The following is a 21,828-nucleotide window of genomic DNA, read 5'->3' on the forward strand; positions in this document are numbered from 1 at the left end:
TTTTTATCTGCAGAATGTTTACTCGTGTTCACTCCCGTTATGACTGAAATTCAACTGAGACCTAAAGACTCTGCCCGGCCTCCACTTCATGCCTGGTATTATGTTATTTTGAGTTATGTATGGACAGGATGGAATGAATGTTATGCTGGCATTGTTCTTAAATATATAAATACTATTAAAAAAAAATGTTTTATTTGTGTCTGTTCCACAGAGGCACTGGGAAAGAGATTTATGTTGTCACACTGCAATTACAATACTCTGCATTTCTCAACCTGAGGCACTATGACTGATACAACTATGATGCTGTGTTGACTGCTTTAAGTTCAGCTAGCTTTTTTTAGAACACTCCGTTATGTAATAAGTGCCATATATACATTGGAAGAGTAATTGGCCTGTTAGAAGGCGATTATTTCACTACAAAAGCCAACAACTCCTTTTTTCAATCATATGGTAATGAAAGCATTGTATTCATATAAAAATGAAAATGTGCAATGAATGCATGGAGTCTTCCCTCATGAACACTTGATGTGTGCAGAAACCTTGAATTCTAAATGTACAGAAGATATACTTAAAACAACTAAATAATCATTTTTAAAAATGGTTCACGAGCAGAATTGAACAGTTATTCTCATGTGAGATGTTCTGTTAGACATGTGTGTGTCTGTGAGCATAGTGGGACCACAGTTCAACTGAAAAAGAGCACGTTCTGGAATTTTTCCACAGAAATCCAAAAGGTAATAAATCTGAGCATATAGTTTGGGATTCATTATGTTTATTAGGTAAGAAAAACAAAACTAATCATTGCACTGAGTGTGTGCTGGTGAGCAGCTTCATGATGCGGCTGCTATGGTGACGACCTCTGGTCTCCCGCTGCTCTGTTCTACACAGGACACATGGACGGAGCCGTCCCTGCAACAAACAGAAATCATATTATTATGATATTATACAAACAATCTCGTCATGTGACCTGTGCTGTGATCCTGGAGGGGTGGATACCTTTTCATGGTTACCACGGTGTCGATGTCGTGTTTATCCTCTTTGGGCTGCAGGTTCCTCAAGACGATCTATACATTGTACACACAAGAAGATAAACTGTTTATTTCCATTCAGCGTTTTGCTCATAAAAAAATGTACGCAACAAAGAACAACAACTAGCTTACTAGGCTACAGAAAAACAAGATTGAACAATGCTATGCGAACATAACATAATTGAAATGCGAAACAGTGTCACAATTTGCCACTATTCCAACACGTTCTTAAGTGAAAAACAGGCATTTTTAAACAAAAGAAACTCCTATTGTCGACTTAAGAATGTGTTTTTTTACTTAAAATAGTGGCACTCTTCGCATTCCATACCCAATTTCTCAGACATATACAACAAACTAAACTAATAGCGCAAATTCAAATGAACAATTTAAATGCATAGGCAAGGTTAGCACCAACAAAACACCACAATCTAAAATCATAGCTCCTGCAGACTTCACTTGCGTCACTTCTGCACTGGTATATGTGCCGACCATGTACTGTAGACAATACACTGACTTTGGATACGTAGCTCATACAACCCATCTTCAAACTATTCAAACTCCTCCTTAAACATTCAATAGTGTTAGTGCAGTTTTTGTACCTTTGCTATTTTTTCTGGCTGCTCCTTGAGACTTCTCTGGTAAATCTCCAGACTCACGGAGGAGAGTTCCCCCCCTCCAGTCAGGACGTGTTGTCTGCGGGCGGGGAGGGGAGTGCCCGATGGGAGCAGAACAGTGAACACCTCCGCTCCGGATTCATCCACCTCCTGCAACATCAAGCCGGAGATTAGTTAAATAGAGTACGATACAGAAATAGAAATTAGAGATTTACGTTTATAGACAAAATCTATTCATATACCCTACATATGGTGTGTTTTTCATCGAACAGTGTACCTTCACTAGAATATCAGTGGCAGAAACGTCCACTGTGACAGTCTCTTCCTCGGGGGCGAGGCCTTCTTTGCCGACTAGTAAGCCCGCTTCCAGAGCCGCTCCCACAGCGATGACCTCATCAGGAGGCGCTGAGTTGAGCATCTCCACATCAGGAAACATGTCGCGGATCATCTGCTGGAGGCGAGGGATCCTGGCTGAGCCGCCGCAGATAACCACCTGAAATACATTTATAAATTATATTATCTAAAATATTACTGAGGTATTTCAGGATTTGATGTGCTTGAAGTCACATTTATTAACTATAAAAATAAGGATCACTCATCCACACCATTCCTATAATAGAGAGATCTAGTGGAGACGTATTTTGTAGGCCGACGCGGGAGTAAGCATTGCAAGGGCTCACTCGATTAAAAGCCAATGGGATGTTTCCATTGGATACTAAAAGGTTTCGTTAAGCAGTATAATCTTCACATGTTAATACCACTTTAATGATTTTTGAAGCGTAAATGCAATAGCCAGGAGGAAAAAGCTAACGTTAAAGGAGTAAACTTGTATTTTTATTTATTTTTTAGAGACCATGTTTACATCTCCCTAAACTTGTGTTAACCACAGACTTCATTTCAGGCATCAAAACAAACACACTGACTTTGAAACAATGGAACCTAAAGAGCCAAAATGCTTACTCCTGTATTTGAGGACTCTTTCCTGCTCCACTCGGATGCAGTTTGATGATTTTTAAACCACAGCTCCTCAATGAAAACCCAAATGACTTCCCCTCACACTGTACCTGGTTAATGTCGCTGTTGGAGAGTCCCACCTTCTCCATCAGGGCTTTGATTGGCTGGATGCTCTTGTTGAAGAGTGACGCGCAGAGCAGCTCAAATCGAGCTCTGAGAAAACACCACAATGAGGTTATCGTCTTGGTTACGACTTTTTATCCACCCTGACTTTGTCCACATATTTCCCTTTGACACGTATCACTTATAATAAATCTGGCTAAACTCTAAATCTGCTCGTGAAGGAAAATATCATGATTCATGTTTTAACCAATCAGTTGTTTCTGGTACATTGATTCAGATGCAGCAGGCCATGGTGCCTTCATGTTCAGACGTGTATATGCAGCAGTAAGTACATTTCTTTCCGAGCAGATCACAATGTCTGTGCTCTCAATCTTGTATTTGTTTTGTCCTTTAAAAAAGGCCACCATAAAACATTTAAATGTAAACAGAAACTTTACAATGACAAAAGATGTTTTAGAAAAGGCTGGCATTTTATGTAAAATGTCAATTTTTGTATTATTCTTCATTGTACACTCTAAATCTGCAGGCTCTTTGGTTGCTGTAAGGTTTTGTGTTTTATCCTTGGTGTCTTTGTCATCAGCATGATGATGTGTTGTAAGATGTTACGACCAGCTTTGTGTTCCCAGCTTACCGCGAGATGTTGCATTCAAAGTCGATGCCGTCGTGCAGGGAGTCCACAAAGCAGTTGGCTGTGCTCAGTGAGGAGAGATTGTGCTTGGCCATGTCTGCTCCAATCATCAGCTTCATCATCGCCCGAGTATTGTTGCTCAGATCGTGCTTGAAGGTGCTGCACAACAGACAAAGAACACCAAGAGTCAAAAATAAACAAGGCATATATATGGGACAAAACCAGATCTTAGGTCATAAAGTTAAATCAACACCCAGGCAGGATTGATTAGAGGGCTGTTGTATGAGACGGCTTTAAGCTGGCTACACACCAACCCGATTTTGGGAGTCAGAGGCCGTCAGAGGGAGTCGGGCATTCGCGGCGCCCTACTCAGGTTGGTGTGTCCCGCACCGTCGTCTCTTTACGGCACCTTTTCACACCTCCCGCGGCCGATTCAACATGTTGAATCGGCCGCGGGAGGTCAGAGAAAGTCGGCCCAAGCAATCACTCTGATTGGCTGTTCACACTACCGCTGCCTGCTGGTAAGGACAGTTATTGCCACTCGTCGACTGAAATATTTGCGGCGTGTTCGTAGGCGGGCGGTGTAGGCGGGCGGCGTAGGCGACGTAAAAGTCGGGATGCCTTCGGTACGCGTTCTTTGGTCTCAGGTGGGTGTGTAGCGGCCTTAAGCTTTACCCAGCTGTACCAGGTAAACCGGCAACTCAGTGTAAAATGATGCCTTTGCAGAGTATGACAAATGTAAAGCTGCAACGATGCGCAGACTAAACCATCAGTTGGTCAATGTTCCTTTGGCAGCATTTAGACTTAATCTTACTCTTTAGACAAAAATGCTCACTATTTTTAGTATCAATTCAAGCCAATGTTTTCTCTTCTAATTTTGCCATTTAGTCTTGGTCTTAATCATGTGTCAAAGGTTGTGTTTATTGATCATATGATATTAAATAATTCAGTCAATACTCTTGCTAAACCTATAATTTGGTCATTTTAGTCATACCTATTTCTCATATGATATTATCTGATGAAAACACAAGTTAAGTTGGAATCAGTACACAATAATCAACAATAATGATTGTTAGTTGCAGCCCTATATAAATGTGTAATGCATGTTAGAGAACAGTAAGTTACAGAGTAGGAGCAGCAGAAATCACAGTAGCTACCGTTTAAATTCGGCTGCCAGGTGCTGAGCCAAAACCTCAGTGATCTTTTCTCCTCCGATGCTGTGGTCAGTGAGGGTGTCCAGAACCCGGAACATTCCTCCGTTGACTTCCAGCACTGTCACACTCAGAGACGTCCCACCCAGCTTATACACCAGGACATGGCTGTGAACACAGTGCAGAACAATGTGAGGGCAAATCGACTGGAAAGGATACATTATGTTCATAAAGAGTCCATTAAGTCCTCTACCTCTTTCCAGCAGAACAGTCCTGTCCAATGTTATATGCCAACAGAGCAGCAGCAGGCTCGTGGATTAGCCTCAGAACATGAAACCCAGCAGCTTCAGCAGCCTCCCTGCACACAGCAAACACAGTGGTGGTCTTTATTAAAAGGGTTCCTCACAACTAAACAGTACAGTTGTAGTAAAATGTCCTTTGGCCTACCTCAAAGCACGCTTCTGAGCATGTGCAAACTCGAAGGGCACGGTAATGACCGCCTCGTTGACATCAGAGCCCAGAGCTGACTGAGCCGTTTCTGTGAAGAACAAGAAGAAGAAGGAATGATTAAACAGCTTATTGTTTCTCTTTGAGCCATGTGTCTGTGTGTTTGCGACAAAATACCTTTCATTTTATGAAGGATGAGTTTTGCGACATCATGTGGAACCACATAAACTGGGCGATCTCCTGCTGTGATCTCATAATGAAGCTTGTCTTGTCTGTTGACCAGCTGAACAAAGAAATCACTGCTTTACTTGGACTGTCAGTCTTTGTGGGCTCCAAACATGTTTTATAAAAGTAAAACAAAGAGACAAAACCAGCCAGCATGCACTTGGCTGAAGATTTAAGGATACAATATGAACAGCACTGAATAAAGGAATGTTAATAAAGGGCAGAACATCTTTGTTTTAAAAGGAATCCTTTCAGAAGTTTTGAAAAAACATCTACATACACAACATTAGGTGGATATGTTAACAAACTCACCTGACACTTGTTCTCTGTTTTGTGAGTTTGCGTCTCTGGATCATCAAAGCTGTCCATTAAGGGGCAGGGAAAGAGAATATGTTATTGTTTGTTTTATATATTCTACAAGTTTTCAAAGCTAGAACTGTCTACTCATGTGCTTCTTGTAGTTGTAATATTTGCAAACAAGACACAATAAGAATGTCACCTTCTGCCCAGCACTTGTTTCACTTTGACAACTGTGTTGGCAGCGTTGCGTACCCGTCCTTGCTTTGCTGCAATGCCTACAATCTGCAGAAGATAAAAACAGAGCAATAAGATGACGACTTAAGTCAAAATGTGTAGGACCTACAATCCACACTGTAATAATAATCTGGTAATGTGTAATTATTTCTTTAGTCGAGGACAGCCATACTGAAAAGAGCACAACAGTTCAACAATGATTACATAAACACTATGAATTGTATAAGTGACGTAAATTGAAGATAATGTATGTTTTACCTGCTCAGTCTCTCTGTAGCCCACCACAGCTGGAGTCACTCTGTCTCCTGCATCATTAGCCACCACATCAGCACGCCCATCCTAAGAAACACACGCTCATCAGTGTCTCAAAAATGTATTTTTAGGTAAAAGACTATAAATGGACCTTAAGAAAATGTATCTTCCCCCCATTATACAGTACATACAACTAAATGTGTCTTTATGGAGGCCTTGGGGCGGGTACTGGAGGGGTACCAGGACCGTGACTATATTTAAGGAAGGCCTTTTCAGTTTTACTATTGAGGGAACAACTATTTAAGGACTTTGGATATTCTCCCAGATGTCTAAAACTGTGTTTTTTAGACTAACTTTATCAGGCATGGAATGACTTCATTCATCGCGTGTGTATGTAAAGTGTTAGCATGTTAACAACCAGTGCTATTTCAGTTGAAATGTAGAGTTGTGATGAAGTTTGTCACTATTTTGTGAACCAGAGAAGGAAGGACAGCGTGGGAGAGGTCGGTAATGCTAAACTGAGCGTAACTCACCTTAAATATCGCAACACAAGCGCAGGTATATCCGAAATGAACTCCAATGGCAGCCATGTTGGAAGATGTGCAACACGCGTATGCGGCTCGTGTTCCGCTTACAAAGGAACCACTTCCGGCAGAACCTTTTCAAAACAAAAGCGTATAACTTTAAGAAGAAGTTTAAAACCCATAAACAATTTAAATATAGGTAATAACTAGCTTATAAATTAAACTGTTTGTTTCTTTTGTAATGTCTCTGAGGGCAATGCATATCAAGTAGCCTATTGTGTGCCCAAATTCTAGAAATATACATGGCTAAGTACGGTTTAATGGCTCTTGAGGTAGCAACCGTAGCATGCATTATTATAGGACTATTTTTCAGTTTATAGGAAGTTTTACTGTTGGTATTATCTGTAAATATCATATTTTAGTCCAGTTTAAGACAATGTGATGACGTCATGTCCCGGTTTCTCTGGTGCGGCAGTTCAGCCGACAGAGGACTGTTGACTGGGACGCCATGAAGCTAATAATAACTCAAACGCTGTCATGGCGGTGCTGCCCTTCGTCTGTCTGCTGTTTTTTACAGGTTTTACTTTTTCTGCGGCAGGCAACTGTGAAGGTTAGACAGCATGGTGTGAGCAGAAGTTGTGTGACTACGGTTAACCAATATTACACTGTGCTGGTATCACCAACAGGTTCTTTTTTGAGACGTCAACATCTCCCTGTAGGCTATATCTGCCATGCATGTCTGGACAGATTGGGCAATACAAAAATATATACTTTTTCATTCGCACGAGATACTTTCTCATTGCAGACTGTTATGTTTATGTGGGGAATGAAATGGCAGTGGGATTTTGAATATCTTTTTGTATATCACTATCAATATAAAAATAGCAGCTATGTACAGACACACATCGTCAAAGTTAGTAAAATAAACACCTGAATGTGTATTTTGGATTATTTATTTCCCCCTAGTCTGAAAGTAGACTAGATATGGAAGCACCAATCTCTCAAACTCTCATAAATGTACCGGTATATAAAAAACAAACATGCAGTTTGTCTGTAGTGTTTCCCCTTAATTGAAACACTCACAATACATTAGTTCCAATATACAGTACATAAGTATAAATATAGAGCTAAATGTTTTTTTGTCCACAAATAATCAGAATTGATTAGCAGCACGCTCACCCCCTAATAACAATGAACTGGTGTGCAGTGTGTGTGGACTTTCTTTCCAGACTGTATGGCAGTCTGACGTCGGCCCACAGAGAACTCACTCCTCCCCTGGTGGAGGAAGAGCTGATCCAGGCCTGCACTGTCGCCCAGGGCAAGGAGGCGAGGCTGGTGAGAACACACACATGCGCAGACTCCCATGTGAGAATTGACCAATATAAACCTATTTCTGAGGGTGATCAAACGTGTGTTTATGTGCTGTCGTGTCCCAGTGTTACTATCTAGGAGCCACTATTGATGCAGCAACCCGTGTCACAGCATCGGTGTCTCGACCTCTGGCCTCTCACGTCCCCGTTGAGAAGATCTGCCAGCGCCTCAGCAGCACAGACATGCAGATCTGTGAGCTCAGATATGGTAAAGTGTTATCAAATGCATAACAAACACTTACCATTCACTTGTGTGTTGGCACAATATAAAGCATGTTTCTGTGTCAGCAGACCCTCAAGTGAAGGATCTGAGCAGCGACGGGCTGAAAATAATGAAAGTCTTGGAGCTGAGGAACATTTTAGCTTCGTGGGGAGAAGAGTGTCGAGGCTGTCTGGAGAAACACGAGTTTGTCAGCCTCATCCAGGAGAAAGCACTGCTGCATGCTCACAGTACGGAATGAATATCATTTGTTTCTTCTGCTCCTTTCCAAAATATCAGAAAAATCTAATTTAAGTGCATGATTTACTAATTTGTGCTACCAAATGACTTCATTTGTATGTTAACAATAATAGAGGAGGCATACATCTTTTTGTGCTGATATGTACCTGAGTAATAGCAGCCACAGCAATAGCAGCATGGTAGATAGAGTTTCATAAAATACTGCCCATCAGATGTTCCCAAAAACGTTTCAAGTGTCATACAAAATGCAGTATATGAAAAGAAGCTATCTGACGAAAAGTTCAATTGAATATCTAAACAGGAGGTTCACGTTCATACGTTTATGTAAATGGGTGGTAAAAAATGCTCTAATTGTTTCTTTTGACAACAATCACTTGCATACATTAAAATGTGTTTTGTTACACTGTTTATTTCACGTCCCATCACATTGACTTATTAATTTCTCAAATTCCTAATGCAACATTTTCCTCACTTCTATTGCAATGATAGCTGATTAGGTCTATGTTTTTCCATAAGATTTCAAACTTATTCAATGACAAAAAAAACATAATAAATTATTATTTTTTATAATACAAGTATCATGTCGTCGTTTATTGCAGATATCACTCACGATAAAGGGTTCTGACTACAGAATTGAACTGGCTGTCAATTAGAAGGTCAGCTATCCACTGTTAACTACATTCTCCCAGAGATCCACTTACAATGAAAAGCCAAATAACTCAATCTTTAGATATGATGTTGATGGTGTTCCTACTGGTGTTGAATTGGCTTGGCATGATCGATTTTACAGCGGCAGCCAGGCTGCTATCAGACATGTAAAAGGAAGTCCTCTCTTTACTGCAGTCCTGTTTCAGAGAACAGTTCCTCTGAGTGAATCAGCCCCTTGTCATAAAGACTCAGTTTGTTCCTCAGTCTCTCCTTGGCTGGGGTTTCCACTGCAGTAGAGTTACCTGAAACACACAACAAAGCTACAGATTACTTTTAATACATACATAGATACATAGATGTATTTTTATCCAAGGCTGTTTTTAAAGTATTTTGGGAATTTCCCATAGAAGGTATGTATAAAGGAAGTAAACACAATCCTCTCGACATCACCCATTGGTTATTGGACTAGGCTTTCAAGGCCTCGAGTATGTCATTTTTGTCATTGCCATCTTGGTCTTTTGGAACCAGAAGTGGCCATATTTGGACGAGAGTGTAGGCTGGGGAGGAGCAAGGCTCATCACGTGGTAACATTTTGGATAGTTAGGCTGGCTGAACAACGTGTGGTAGCAACGCAGTGGTAGCGACCTAGTAATTTGTCAATAACAAAGTAGCCACGCCCAAATGCTTATTTTTAGTTTATTTTATTCTAAATGGAACCATAATATACAAAATAACATCGAGCTGTAATGACGAATACTTGCAACTAGCCGTAGAGGACATAAAGTTATCAGAAAAATGTGAGTTTAGCGTAATTTTCTGATAGACTTCTATTCAATCAAACTTCATTTGCAACTAATGGAATCTCTCTCTGCTGGCCATATCAAGAATGCAGGTTTAAAGCACTTCCCTATTGGCCTTACTTTTTCCACCAGGAGGTTGCCGACCACTTCTAATGAAAGCCTTTTAGGAAGCACGTGGTATTGCAGACTTACCCCTCTGAGAACATTATAGATAATCAAATTTGATCATATGTTGGTTTGGTTATCAAAAATTTAACAAATTCGTCATCTGTAATGTGGGATTTTACCAAAACTTACTCTGAGGACTGTCAGTGTGGTTGGGGGTGAAGCCATTGGCCCTGCAGTCCTCACAGGGCAGACCGCCTGTCTCAGCAGGGCAGCTGCACTGTACAGGCCAGCTGCTGTACAGGTCAGCCGACACCTCACCAGAAGCCCCCCCCACGTCGCTCAGATACGTCACCTCCGACTGGCTGTATTCATTGGGCCCTTCCTGTGTTAGAGAACCAGGGAGGCTGAGCTGCTCATCGTGCTCTACAGGTATGGAGGATAAAAGGCTCATCTCAGTTTTAAGGGGGTTTCCATCATCCAGGCTGTGGGGTTGGTCCGCAGGGGGGCAGCTAGGTGGAGGAAGTAGCTTGCTCAATGCCAAAAGAACCTGAAAACAGTAAAGATTTATAGTATTTATCTCATCCACATTCACCTAAATGAAGGTTGGGTAGTAATGGGTTGGGATTATGTACTCAGATTACACAAAATAATAGATTAATAATTAGATTATAGTAACATTGTCAGGGATTACTTGATAACATTTTAGTTTAGATATTTGAAATATGGCAATTTCCATACCCAAATGTTTCAGAATAAACAGAGAAACCAAGTTTATTTAAAACAATTTTTTAAATAAATGAATCTGACCAAACCCTGATTTAATAACCCTAGCAGCATGAATAAGACCATGAAACACAGTGGAAAGCGCTCAAAGTAAGCATGTAGCCCTTTGAGCTTAGACTATTTGGTTATTTAAACATTCCTAAAGCAAAGATTGATCCTTGATTACTCACAGTCTCCATGCTTGGTCTGCTGCGGCGACTCGCCGTGCAGTCCAGGGCCAGACGCAGCAGGCCGAGGGCGATGTCAGTGGGCCACCGACCTGCCGCCACATCCAAAAACTGTAGACAAGAGTCCACACCACCGCTGTCCTCCACCTCCGTTACCAGCATCTCTCTCTGACATAGCAGACACAGAGAGCACGAGGTTACTGCATACTGCAAATAGTGACTATTGAAAGACATCAACCTGGATTTTGAGAGCTAAAGAACTCTATGAACTTTCTATTCTACCTTCAGTGACTCACCAGTGGTTTTTGTTTAGGTACTTCCTCCTTTACCGTCCTTCCTGTTACGGTTTCCATTATAACCTGAAGGCATGCAAACGAGAATTAACGGCTATAAATCATAATGTTTCTATCAGAAACCATAGTCCACTACAGTCACAACAAAGATATGATGATACAACAAAGGATGTCTATGTGACATCCTAATTTACATACAGGGTGAGAAAGTTTTGCTGAGCTTATATTATTTAGTTACAATCACCATCCCAAAGCAGAAAACATCCAAGCTAGAGGAGAGCTTGCCGTCTCGGATGTAGTCCTCAGAAAGGTATGCCAGGTTGCTGTGGGACTTCGTATCCAGAATGATGGTACAGAGCTGATTGGATGAATTAGGACGGAGGCGGGCCAACCCAAAGTCAGACACCTTGGGCTGCAGGGCGTCATCCAAAAGTATGTTTGCACTGTGCAGAAAACACATATGGACACTTTGTAAACTTTGTTAGATACCTGAGATAACATCTGTAGTTAATACAAGCTTAGGAGATGTTCACCTATTGTTCTAAGTCACAAAATAAGACGGTAAGGTACCCATACGAGGAGCCTTTACATCATCTTAAAAACCGTGACTAAAGATTGATTTGCCGAACATGGAGTGCCTTTAGCCTAGCGTGGTGACGTGAAGCCATGCGACTGTCATGTACAGTAGTTTGTTTATAGCATAACGTTAGCTATTTACTTTTGGCAATTGCATTTAGGCTTCAACTATTATAAAAGGGGTGTTAATATGTGAAGATTATCCTGCTGAACAAAATATGTAAGTATCATGAACGTGTGTTAGCCACAGATCTTATTTTCTGCAATATACCAAAATCCAATGGAAAAAACCCATTGGATTTGTGTTGAAGTCCCTGCAATGCTATCTATTCGGTCTATCTAAAAAAATATGTCAGCACTGCACCACTCTATTATGGCCATAACATTTCAGATTGTTTCTTTCTAAGCTTGAATCAATTGGTCATCCTGTAAATTATATAATGTTCAGTTTGAGTGTTGCACATCGCAGAGACAATGCTTTTCGGAAGAGAACAGGACAGCCAGAATGTGGAGGCGCTGAGTGATCAGGAGGTGTACCTGGAGATGTTGCCACAGATCACCGGGCAGGGCTGGGCTGTATGGAGGTGATACAAGGCCTTTGCAGTTCCCTTAATGATGTTGAGGCGCTCTTGCCAGGACAGAGGGGGCTCTCCATCCTGAACAGTGACAATACACAATATTAAATATAAAACAAAAATATGCTTTCAAGTAAATTAACAATAACTGTGGTTTGAGACTCTGTGAGTCTCAGTCCTCTTTTAGGCAGTCTGGGACATGATTTTAAAAGCTAAAATGCTAATTAATCCATCTGCTGATCTTAAAATCTGTTCAATAAATGTTCTTTGACTTTATCTGTATGAGGTAAGGTTTATAACCATTTAAAGGTGGGGTAGGTAAGTTTGAGAAACCGGCTCGAGATACACTTTTTGTTATATTCCATGGAATGCTCTTAACATCCCGATAGCAATGAATATATTAAGTGCTTTGACAAGAAATCCATAAAAAAATGTCATCTGTGGAAGCCGTAATACTGTAAAAAGCACGACCAATTTTTTTAGCCGGCCCGGCTAAAATAACTGGATGGCCTACCTGCCTGTCAGCCTTCCATCTGTGCACAAACTTATCTCGTGCCCTCATTGGTCATGTGCGCATTCGTGTGTGTTGGAGGAGGGGCTCTATAAGGAAGTGGCAGATTTGTTTCCGGCTGTGTATTTTCAAATTCTAGCGATCTCGAGCTGGTTTCTCCAAAATGACCTACCCCACCTTTAATGCAACCATGGATAGAATAGGGGAACAAATATAATTGGGAGGGATGAAACCCTCTTTAATCGTCACACATGCAGAGCACAGAACACACACAGTGACATTTGGCCTCTGCATTTAACCCATCCTAGTACTAGGAACTGGGCAACTATTGTACAGCGCCGGGGATACATGTTCACTTCCTGCTTTTGATTGTGAAACTGTTACCTAGAAACTTTTGTTCTCTGGTTTTGTTACAGACAGAAACACACTTGCTTGTGGACATACTGCAGTAGGCCAACAGATGTTGATAAGTAAAACCCGTACCTGATGGTGTAATCTGTGGAAGAGTGATCCATTAGGGAGGTAAGGATAGAGCACACAGTAGCGGTCCTCATTAGAAACACAGCACAACAATTCTAGGATGTTTGGATGTTGGTACCTGTAACACATCAATTCATAAAAATAAACAACTCTCTATCAGATAAATAAAGGAAGGTATTTTGAGAGTTGTTACATACAAAAGATGAGTTTCCATTTCTTTTCTGAAGACATCCCAGAGGTTTTTCCAGGACTGCATTTTTACCTGAAGAAAGATTGATAAAGAATGCATGAAAGCCGGAATGGGTTGAACAGCAAGCAAGCACATCTCCCAAGATGTCAGAGTGTTAGAATCAATAATCACCTGTTTAAAAAGCTTAACTGCGATCATTTGATCTCCCATGTGTGCTCTGTAGATATCAGAGAAGTGGCCCTCTGCAATTCTCATATCAGGATGGAAATGTTTGGTTACTTCTATGATGTCTTGGAAAGTCGCCTCTAGTGGGAAGGATCCCTTATAAGAGAAAATACAAAAAATTGTCATTTATTTTCTTATTTCTCACAGGTAATACAGGCTGAAGGCTTCAAGGCACAACATGTAAAGATGTAAAGACACTGCAAATACCACTTAAAATAACCAAGATCTAAAAAGTATATGGTAACAAAGTGGCTAAAAGAGAGTACATTTATGACAGCTTATAGAACTTATGGAGCTTATGGAAAGACAATTTAATGTTAAAAGGTTATATTTAACATTTAAACAAGTGAACAAACAATTCTACCTTATCTTTAGATGCTGACATCGGCCCTTTGGAATCTGCTTGTGGATTGCTGCTGGGCAAAGGCGACTCTGAAATAGACATATTGCCCAAATAGGAAATGTAATATGTATTTCTTGATAACTGCATCAATATGGTTTGCTTATATAATACATGCACCACCAACAGGAACTGCGAAAGGGCTTTCAATTTCCCCTTTTCAATGTTACTTCCCTCCAAAACTGATTCATTCCCCTCAGGAATACACATCTTTGCATTGACAATAATTAAAGCTTAAAAAAGCCACCACAATATTTGCAACAACTACTGGAAATATAAAGCAGTGAAACCTATGATGTAACGTAGTATCCTGCCCCATTGGCCCTGCACTAGTTAAGAAGGCTACAGATAGAGCTTTTCAGGGTTTACCTTTCCTGTGGTATGTTATATAGGTTTTTGTGCATGTAAAAAAAGGTCTCCAAAGGCAAAGGAGTTTCTCTCCCTCACACTCCCCCAGTGCCTGAAACACCTGACTCCTTTGTTTCCTTCCATAACATAGTGACATCGCTTTGTAACACTTGCACTTCTATTGGCTAGTGCTCCAACACCTGGTACGTGATAGGCTGAGGGGTGGGATATCTCTAAGCGGTTGATCAATCACATCAGAGCTGGCCAGCTATCCAATCAGAGCAGACTGGGCTCTGGTTTCAGACAGAGGGTGAAAAGACAGAGGGTGAAAAGACCTTTTCCTAGAATAGCCCCATTTACTCCCAGCGGCTCAGGAAGAAAACACTACGGATTATCAAAGACCCCCATCACCCCAGCCACAAACTGTTCTTTCTGTTGCCGTCTGGCAGACGTTACCGCAGCATCCTGGCAAAGACAAGAAGATTCGGAGACAGTTGCTTCCCGCGGGCAGTGAGACTGTTAAACAATTGAACTGCTGAAACAACTTCAAAACATTCATCTGCTACTCAGTAATATGTATCTAATATCTAATATATATCATTCCAATAACTTGTATATAGACTCGTACTGCACTATTCCACATGCTCACTTTATTTTATAACTATATTTCTTTTTGTATTGCTCTTGCTATCTGTATTGTTATTATGTTGCATTGTTGGAGAAGCCTGTGACATAAGATTTTCAACAACATAATTACTCTGTAACTATGTCAGTTTGACAATAAAGAACCTTGAACCTTGAACCCTTATAATCACCTACGCTAAGTTAATTTTTTCACCAAGTTTTAGTTTTTTTTCCTCAAGTCTAAATGTGTAGCACTTATAGTTTATGTTTGTCCTGATGGCCATACTGTAAACTATTTTAAAACCACTGCATCTCAACCCTGTTTGTTTTTGTTTCCCATGCACATGAGTGTCCAAGGTGTGCTCCATCTCTCTCTCTCGGTTAATTCTGTCAAGACTTCTATTGCAAACACAATCTGCTCAATTGAGTACCAGCATTTTCTTAATGTGCTATAAGCAGATATGTAAGTAAATAACCTTTGCCTTTAATTGTTTGTAACTGACCTTGAGCTTGACTTGTGAAGAGCTGCAGGGCCCTGAGGTGTCCCATGTCTTTGAGCAGGTTGAGAAGGTCCTGCACTCGTGAATTCTCCTGAGCCCAGGACCACAGCAGCTCTCTGGTGGGGCTCCGACCCGCCAACTCCCCTCGCTCCAACATGCGGACGTCTAACAAGCTGGGGACAATTTGGACAGCTGGGGACCCACAAAGAGGATGGGCATACAATATATCAAATCAAGCTCACAGAGGAATACTGTGTTTATAACAAATATGAATACAGGTTCATTCACCTCTTATCTTTACATATTACACAATTCTTAGTATTGTATAATAATATTGAAAAACAACCAAATGCGAGCATTTCTGAACTTCCTCATTATTATTTAAAGAATACAAAAACAACGGCTGCTTTGTCAACATTGTTCAACAAAATAGATTGTTGTATTTCTTATTGATCATATATTTGCAGTGGCGTGTGAAGTAACTAAGTACATTTACCCGAGTACCATTTTGAGATACATGTACTTTACATGTATTTCAATTTGTTGCTACTTTGTACTGTTGCTCCACATTTACCAGCTATAATTAATTAAAGTTATTAATTATAATTAAAACATATCATTTATATTATTCTAAAATGGATCAATCTACATAATGAGTACTTTTACTTGAGCTACTTTAGTACAGTTTGAAGCTAATACCTTTGTACTTTTACTTGAGAAGCCTTGAACATTTGCAATGCAATGCTTTTCCTTGTAAGAGTATTACACTCTGGTACTTCTTGAACTTAAGTTCAAGATAAGAGTACATCTTAAACCCCTGTATTTTTGTGATAGACATTGCATATCCAACAGTATAAAAAGTTACATCCAGAGAAAGTTTCCTGTTAATTACAAAAAGCAACGAGTTAATTGTTATCTTAGAGGCTGCGGTAGACTTGTATCTAAAAATCTTTAACCATGAAAAAGTAGTTCCTCACCTAGTACACGCCACCCGAACCTGTCATCTCCGCTGTCCATGATTCTACAGAACCTTTCGATGATAGCCGGGGGGACATCGTAAAGGAAGGTGGAGGGGTCCATGTGAAAAGCCGCACAGACAGGAGACACTGACACACTGCGAGGCTTCACTGTGGTTGCTCAAATACGGAAATTCCCTCCGCCCCGTTACGCAGACAACTAAAGGAGTAGGCAGACTCAAAACAAAACTATTTAGAAAAGAAACCCGATTCAAGCACAGTGTTGCACCAATTTACGAGTGAGCATTGTCGGAAGGATACACCATTTCAACATCAAAGACAATGTTAAATGCTGCGTCAAATTGTTGTTCCTTCTTATAGTAGACATTTCGCCATAAACTGCCATTAGCATTGTTTACAACAAACTTTAGGCTATTCTATTATTGGTTTATTTATATATTTGCAATATTTTAAGAACATAACTAAACACTCACGTGCATAGTAGCCTATGTGGTTGTAACAAAGCGGAAACCTGTAGTTTCCTGGTGTTTTTTTTAAGAAAACATACTTAATTCGGCCTCTAGGGGAGTTTTACTTTGTTGTTATAATGTAAGTTTAAATACACATGCAAAAACAGGACCTAATATGTATATTATGTCCGAAATAAAAAAGGCACAAAAGCATTTCTCTGTGTATTTTCGCTTTAGTTTAATGTCGGTTATGGATTTGTCCTCCATAATTGACAAATTAAATTGTATTATAGGAAGAGATTGTGTGTCATTAATACTGGCAAATGATTACAGAACTCGATGAATTAAGTATCATGACAATTTTTATTAACCAACCATACTGTATAATACCCATTCACAGAGGCACACGAACATGGAAAATAATAGGCTTATGTGTTGAGTTGTACTTATAGTAAAAACACACGCTGTCGTAAACTCAAGAAGCATTAATCCCTACTTATACCTCACAATATAAAAAGTGCACAAGATAATGAATTAGATAAGAGTCTTTTTAAGCCCTTACATATCAAGCATTAAACACACACAGGAAGGCATGTGCATGTATAATCATCAGTGTAAATAGTTTCCTCTGTGATCACGTCCCCTTTACCTTATTTATTCTTACTGCACAGCTTAGTAAAATACTTAATTCCGATTGGTCAATTTGGATGTTCAGTCTTCTCTTTCTATATAACAGACCATTGCTAAGGATGCTCTGAAGAAGAAAATGTTACCAGGCCTGAACTGTTACAAGGCAGAAAAACCTTGACAAGTGCTGCAGTCATTTTAAGTTATGTTGCTAATCACATAAAGTTATGTTTAAATCAATATGTTATGTCAAATTATTGATTGAATATGTAGCCATGTAATAAGAAGGATAATATGCAGCGAGCCGGTCATTTAGCGGTGTTCCTTTTCACTTTAATGTAGGCTCGCTGCATATTATCCCTTACATACTATCCATGAACTGACGGGGCTAGCTGCTCCCTGATAAATCAACATTTAGTTAAAAGGAGCTTCATTGCCATGTTGTATTTCTGATTAAAAAAAACACAGTTGATTGCAGGCACAATATTTTCTCTCATTAGATGATGAAATCCAAGATCATAGACGAATCATTCCAATCTTCTTCACGTCGCTTGGACTGAGCAGACCTGTGGTTATTAAACAAAGGATAGAAACAGTGTCACTCTGACATCAACTGCACAAATGACTTGTTTATTAAGTTAAAAAATTAGAATTTTGAAACACTGAGAATCAATAAGGTACAAACCTGGAGCAAGGTGGCGCTTACATATCTGATACTGTAGAGAGAATAAAAAACATGTTGAGAACAAAATCAACATTTGAACTGCTCTATTTCTGAAACAGCTGACAAATTCTGTACTTGTGACATCTCATCCAGAAAACTGATATAGTCGTTTATATTCCTAAATTGTTTTATTTATTGTCAAGTTATGGATCTTAGAGCATGGTTGGTAACAGTAATAGCAACACAGAAAGTAAAACTGATGTTTATTATTTTTTATAATTTTGCTTTTATTTTAATTCTATTCTAATTTTTAAAATGGTATGTATGTAGTGTATGACTGCAGCAAGAAGAGGCTATGGCTATCATTTTATTGTGCAACACTGTGTTGTAAAATGACGATTAAAATGATCCATGACAGTAAATGACATTGTTGAGAAACAGGAAATGTGGGGCGAAGAGCATTGCGATTTTATGTTACGACTTAAACCACTACGTCATAGGACCAGATTTTTTTCAGGTAATTCTGCAGTTTATTTTCTACTTTTAAGGTGATTTAAATGTTTATTTTCTTCCAGTTACTAAGTACATATATTTTAAACTAAAACCTAGTGTTACAATATCCACTACACAATGTATTTCTGTAAGTCTTACATTTCTTTTGTCAATGTTTATTTAAAAAAGGGCAAGTGTTAGGCTAATCCTTACTGTATAAAAGGCTTTAAAAACAACAAAAACATAAATATATTATTAATGTATTAATTTCAACTGTACATTTCAACTAATGTTCAATAATGTGATTCTGGTTTTAAGTGGTTGTGGCTCACATAAATGTTGCGCTATGCTGTAATTCATTGAACAAAAAGTAATAAACATGGACCTATTGCATGAAATCAAACAAAAAAAATATATTTAATTAATTTCTGTATATATTTTTTTCTATTTACTCAATTTCTGCTCATATGAGCCATCATTGCCTTAAATTATATTCAATATATATACATAAATAGGCCTTTTTTATTGTTTTACATAAAACGTATTTTGTTTGTCTTTTATTATAGTAAACTCCCTAGTATAGTTATGTAGTTGCTAATGTGTGAATCAGTAATTGTCTTTTTTCTTTAAAATGATTGTACCCACTCTGTAAACGTAATACTGTAATAAATGGAAGTGTATAGAGACTTACCCCAGGTGAATTCCCTTGAGGATCCGAGATGATTCACAAGACAGGTGTACTTGTCGTCTTGTGATGGGGTGAAAGGCACGTGCTTGGTTAGGTGGTAGTGCCAGTTCGCCTCGAAGGCCAGGTCAGTCTGTTTGGCTCCGGGGATGTCTTTTCCATTCTTGAGCACTTGAATGGAGATTTCTGGTGGGTAGAAGCCCTTCACATGACAGATGAGGGTGTTGGGTTTCCCAATTATCCCTGGTGCTCTGCTGTACACCTGCACGTCAGCTGCAGCTACCAAAGAACAGAAAAACGTTCACACATATTTCACACTGAAAAAACTGAAACGTTGACTTTAATTAACTGATTATGTCAACAAATGTCACATAACTATATTAGGTTAGTTGAAAGCAATGTTATTAAGTTATAAAGTTGCTTTCAACTAACCTAATACAGTTAGGTGGATCTGTTGACAAATTACATTTAATTAGTCAAATGTCAATTTGTCAGTGCAGGAGAAAAAAAAGAAAGACAAAGCTGCCAAAGATTAATTAATATTTCAAGGTCTATTCAATACATTCAAGTTTCTGCCCCCTTCGCAATAGTATTACATTCAAATGATGTGCTGTAGTATAATCAATTATGATTTCATTAGTTTGAAACCATGTTTTGGTGTGGTAGGCTTTGTTTAGTCGTCTAGTCACTATTAATCATTTAACATTACCTGGTAGGAGTGCCTTCGAAAAGATTATCCTGACCCTTAAACCCAATTACTCTGATATACTGCACTTCTCAAAGTTGTTACTTAACGTACATGTATGGGAGCTTTTCCGTTGGCTCTTTTTTATCATTAAAGTAAATGAAGTAGGAAGTAAACAAAGCAGTTACATGTAATATATTGTGAGAGCCGATGTCCTTCTGCTATTTCCGTGAAATAACACGGCGCCATTTATAGGCCATCGGTACATAAACAAGTATCCTACCGTATCTTAAACTTACCATCTTTCGCTTTTGAAGGGAGGACAGACAGCAGCCCGACGAGAACTGCGAGACATATCTTCATGATTTCACCTTCAGTTGGTTTCAGGAGGCCACTGAAGAGTTATTGTATATTTGTCCAAAATAAGAACCCCTCTCGAGTCAAAATCGAAAGTAAAAATGTGTGTGTTCGTCGTCTCGAGAGTTATTACTAAGTCAAATGGTGGGGAGGCTCTGACTCCGCCCACAAAACCAGCTTCGGCCATGGCTTCGGCGTACCTCGTTGAAAATATAAAAAAGCAGAACTCGTCCACCAATAGAATAATCGAGACGACGTATCACTAGGCAGAATTTACCACGACAAGTTGATCTGTGGCGCAGTTTCATGAGTTTGACCAGGAAGTCAAGTTTGTTTGTCTGCGTTATGCTAGAGCCTAATATTTCATAGTGTATTGTAGTTGATTAGTATTCATATATCTGTTATCCCTTAACAAGCATACAAATGATTTTATATATTGTCATAGTTGTCATTTAAAAAAAGAGGGTTTCACAGCAGTCGATATGGGGACTATCTTAGGTTGTTTAAGGTTAATTTTATTCCAATATACAACAGAGCCTAGGCCTAGGGTGGCACAATTAAATGAAGTAAAAGCCCCTTCATGATACACATAGACAGTAGGCCAACATCCATTATTACAGTAAAATAGATGCAAATAAAATATCTGGTTATTTATTCATACACTAATAAACTACCTTTTCTTACAAAGTATACCACAAAGTAAAACTATAGTAGCTTGTTATTATCTATGCTGTGATTTCACCTGATGCCGTCAAAAAACGACATTCTTATTATTTATGTGAAAGGCCTTTCTCAAAGCACATATTCTGACATTTAAAAAATAGCACAGGTGTAACTTATAAAAGCAGCTAAATAGAATGTAACCATTACTTGTGTACACCTGAGAGAAAGGCCTATTGAGAAAGTAAGTTCACACACACATCATTAAAAAATATATTATTGTTTTTGGTCACCTTTTTAGTATAGGCCCTGCATTTTTCATTCTAAAATCTCTAATAAATTAATGTTCGATTGCACTATAGTTGCCCGGTGTCTTTATGTTAACTGAAACTGCCATCATGTAATAAATAATATATACAATTAATTGGCTTTCCCTTGTGATACAGATACTCACTTACTAGATTAAGTAAAGTGTTTCTTTGGATATTATAATTCAATAACATGCAGCATATTTACATTTATTTACGATGCACGAGTGACTGGACCCTACACTATTCCATAAGTGGGTCTAAAAGGACCCGTATTAGAATAATATGTGTTTTTATGCCATTTTTGTCATTTTGGTTAAGAAAAATCACTTGTATAATATTTAGTATTATATTTTGGTTCACATTAGAAATATTTTATATTTAAT

The 21,828-nt window shown here is 39.1% G+C and overlaps 4 protein-coding genes across 5 annotated transcripts; 1 reads left to right on the forward strand and 3 right to left on the reverse strand.

Annotated features, from left to right (window-relative positions):
• Positions 1-752: 752 nt before the first annotated feature.
• Positions 753-6,570, reverse strand: hspa14 (heat shock protein 14). The gene is made up of 14 exons (XM_034131629.1): positions 6,490-6,570; positions 5,963-6,043; positions 5,670-5,752; positions 5,483-5,531; positions 5,123-5,228; positions 4,946-5,036; positions 4,752-4,856; positions 4,505-4,666; positions 3,351-3,506; positions 2,707-2,809; positions 1,920-2,135; positions 1,628-1,792; positions 997-1,064; positions 753-909 (listed from the first exon to the last, which is right to left on the reverse strand). Exons 1-14 carry the CDS (start codon positions 6,544-6,546, stop codon positions 831-833), a joined length of 1,521 nt encoding a protein of 506 aa, XP_033987520.1. The 5' UTR covers positions 6,547-6,570; the 3' UTR covers positions 753-830.
• Positions 6,571-6,985: 415 nt separating this feature from the next.
• On the forward strand, positions 6,986-8,871 carry cdnf (cerebral dopamine neurotrophic factor). The gene is made up of 4 exons (XM_034131328.1): positions 6,986-7,090; positions 7,688-7,815; positions 7,917-8,058; positions 8,142-8,871. The coding sequence occupies exons 1-4, from the start codon at positions 7,018-7,020 to the stop codon at positions 8,309-8,311; spliced, it is 513 nt and encodes a 170-aa protein (XP_033987219.1). The 5' UTR covers positions 6,986-7,017; the 3' UTR covers positions 8,312-8,871.
• Positions 8,702-16,978, reverse strand: irak3 (interleukin-1 receptor-associated kinase 3). Its single transcript, XM_034131325.1, has 12 exons — positions 16,516-16,978; positions 15,542-15,730; positions 14,031-14,098; positions 13,613-13,762; positions 13,449-13,513; positions 13,255-13,369; positions 12,223-12,341; positions 11,354-11,552; positions 11,113-11,175; positions 10,820-10,984; positions 10,056-10,413; positions 8,702-9,260 (listed from the first exon to the last, which is right to left on the reverse strand). Exons 1-12 carry the CDS (start codon positions 16,616-16,618, stop codon positions 9,145-9,147), a joined length of 1,710 nt encoding a protein of 569 aa, XP_033987216.1. The 5' UTR covers positions 16,619-16,978; the 3' UTR covers positions 8,702-9,144.
• A 330-nt stretch (positions 16,979-17,308) lies between these two features.
• LOC117483134 (beta-2-microglobulin-like) lies at positions 17,309-20,640 on the reverse strand. Of its 2 annotated transcripts, none has more exons than XM_034131326.1 (4): positions 20,417-20,640; positions 19,439-19,711; positions 18,277-18,307; positions 17,309-18,157 (listed from the first exon to the last, which is right to left on the reverse strand). In XM_034131326.1, exons 1-3 carry the CDS (start codon positions 20,478-20,480, stop codon positions 18,294-18,296), a joined length of 351 nt encoding a protein of 116 aa, XP_033987217.1. In that variant the 5' UTR covers positions 20,481-20,640; the 3' UTR covers positions 17,309-18,157; positions 18,277-18,293. The 2 variants fall into 2 exon arrangements, with proteins under 2 accessions (XP_033987217.1, XP_033987218.1); XM_034131327.1 differs by having other exon boundaries at positions 19,439-19,705; positions 20,417-20,603.
• Positions 20,641-21,828: the final 1,188 nt, after the last annotated feature.

Source organism: Trematomus bernacchii, unplaced genomic scaffold, assembly GCF_902827165.1.
Source record: "Trematomus bernacchii unplaced genomic scaffold, fTreBer1.1, whole genome shotgun sequence".
Classification (NCBI taxonomy): Eukaryota; Metazoa; Chordata; class Actinopteri; order Perciformes; family Nototheniidae; genus Trematomus; species Trematomus bernacchii.

Bases quoted from the DNA above. Each gene is read 5' to 3' on its own strand.
- hspa14 (XM_034131629.1), bottom strand. From the start codon at position 6,546: ATGGCTGCCATTGGAGTTCATTTCGGATATACCTGCGCTTGTGTTGCG. The intron at 1,793-1,919 runs GTACACTGTTCG...TTGATGTTGCAG, and splicing joins CCACTGATATTCTAGTGAAG to GAGGTGGATGAATCCGGAGC. The intron at 910-996 runs GTATCCACCCCT...TGTTTGTTGCAG, and splicing joins ACCGTGGTAACCATGAAAAG to GGACGGCTCCGTCCATGTGT.
- cdnf (XM_034131328.1), top strand. From the start codon at position 7,018: ATGGCGGTGCTGCCCTTCGTCTGTCTGCTGTTTTTTACAGGTTTTACT. The intron at 7,091-7,687 runs GTTAGACAGCAT...ACTGGTGTGCAG, and splicing joins TGCGGCAGGCAACTGTGAAG to TGTGTGTGGACTTTCTTTCC. The intron at 8,059-8,141 runs GTAAAGTGTTAT...CTGTGTCAGCAG, and splicing joins GATCTGTGAGCTCAGATATG to ACCCTCAAGTGAAGGATCTG.
- irak3 (XM_034131325.1), bottom strand. From the start codon at position 16,618: ATGGACCCCTCCACCTTCCTTTACGATGTCCCCCCGGCTATCATCGAA. The intron at 10,985-11,112 runs GTGAGTCACTGA...CTGCTATGTCAG, and splicing joins TACCTAAACAAAAACCACTG to AGAGAGATGCTGGTAACGGA. The intron at 10,414-10,819 runs GTGAGTAATCAA...TACTGTTTTCAG, and splicing joins GCAGACCAAGCATGGAGACT to GTTCTTTTGGCATTGAGCAA.
- LOC117483134 (XM_034131326.1), bottom strand. From the start codon at position 20,480: ATGAAGATATGTCTCGCAGTTCTCGTCGGGCTGCTGTCTGTCCTCCCT. The intron at 19,712-20,416 runs GTAAGTTTAAGA...GTTCTTTGGTAG, and splicing joins CCCTTCAAAAGCGAAAGATG to CTGCAGCTGACGTGCAGGTG.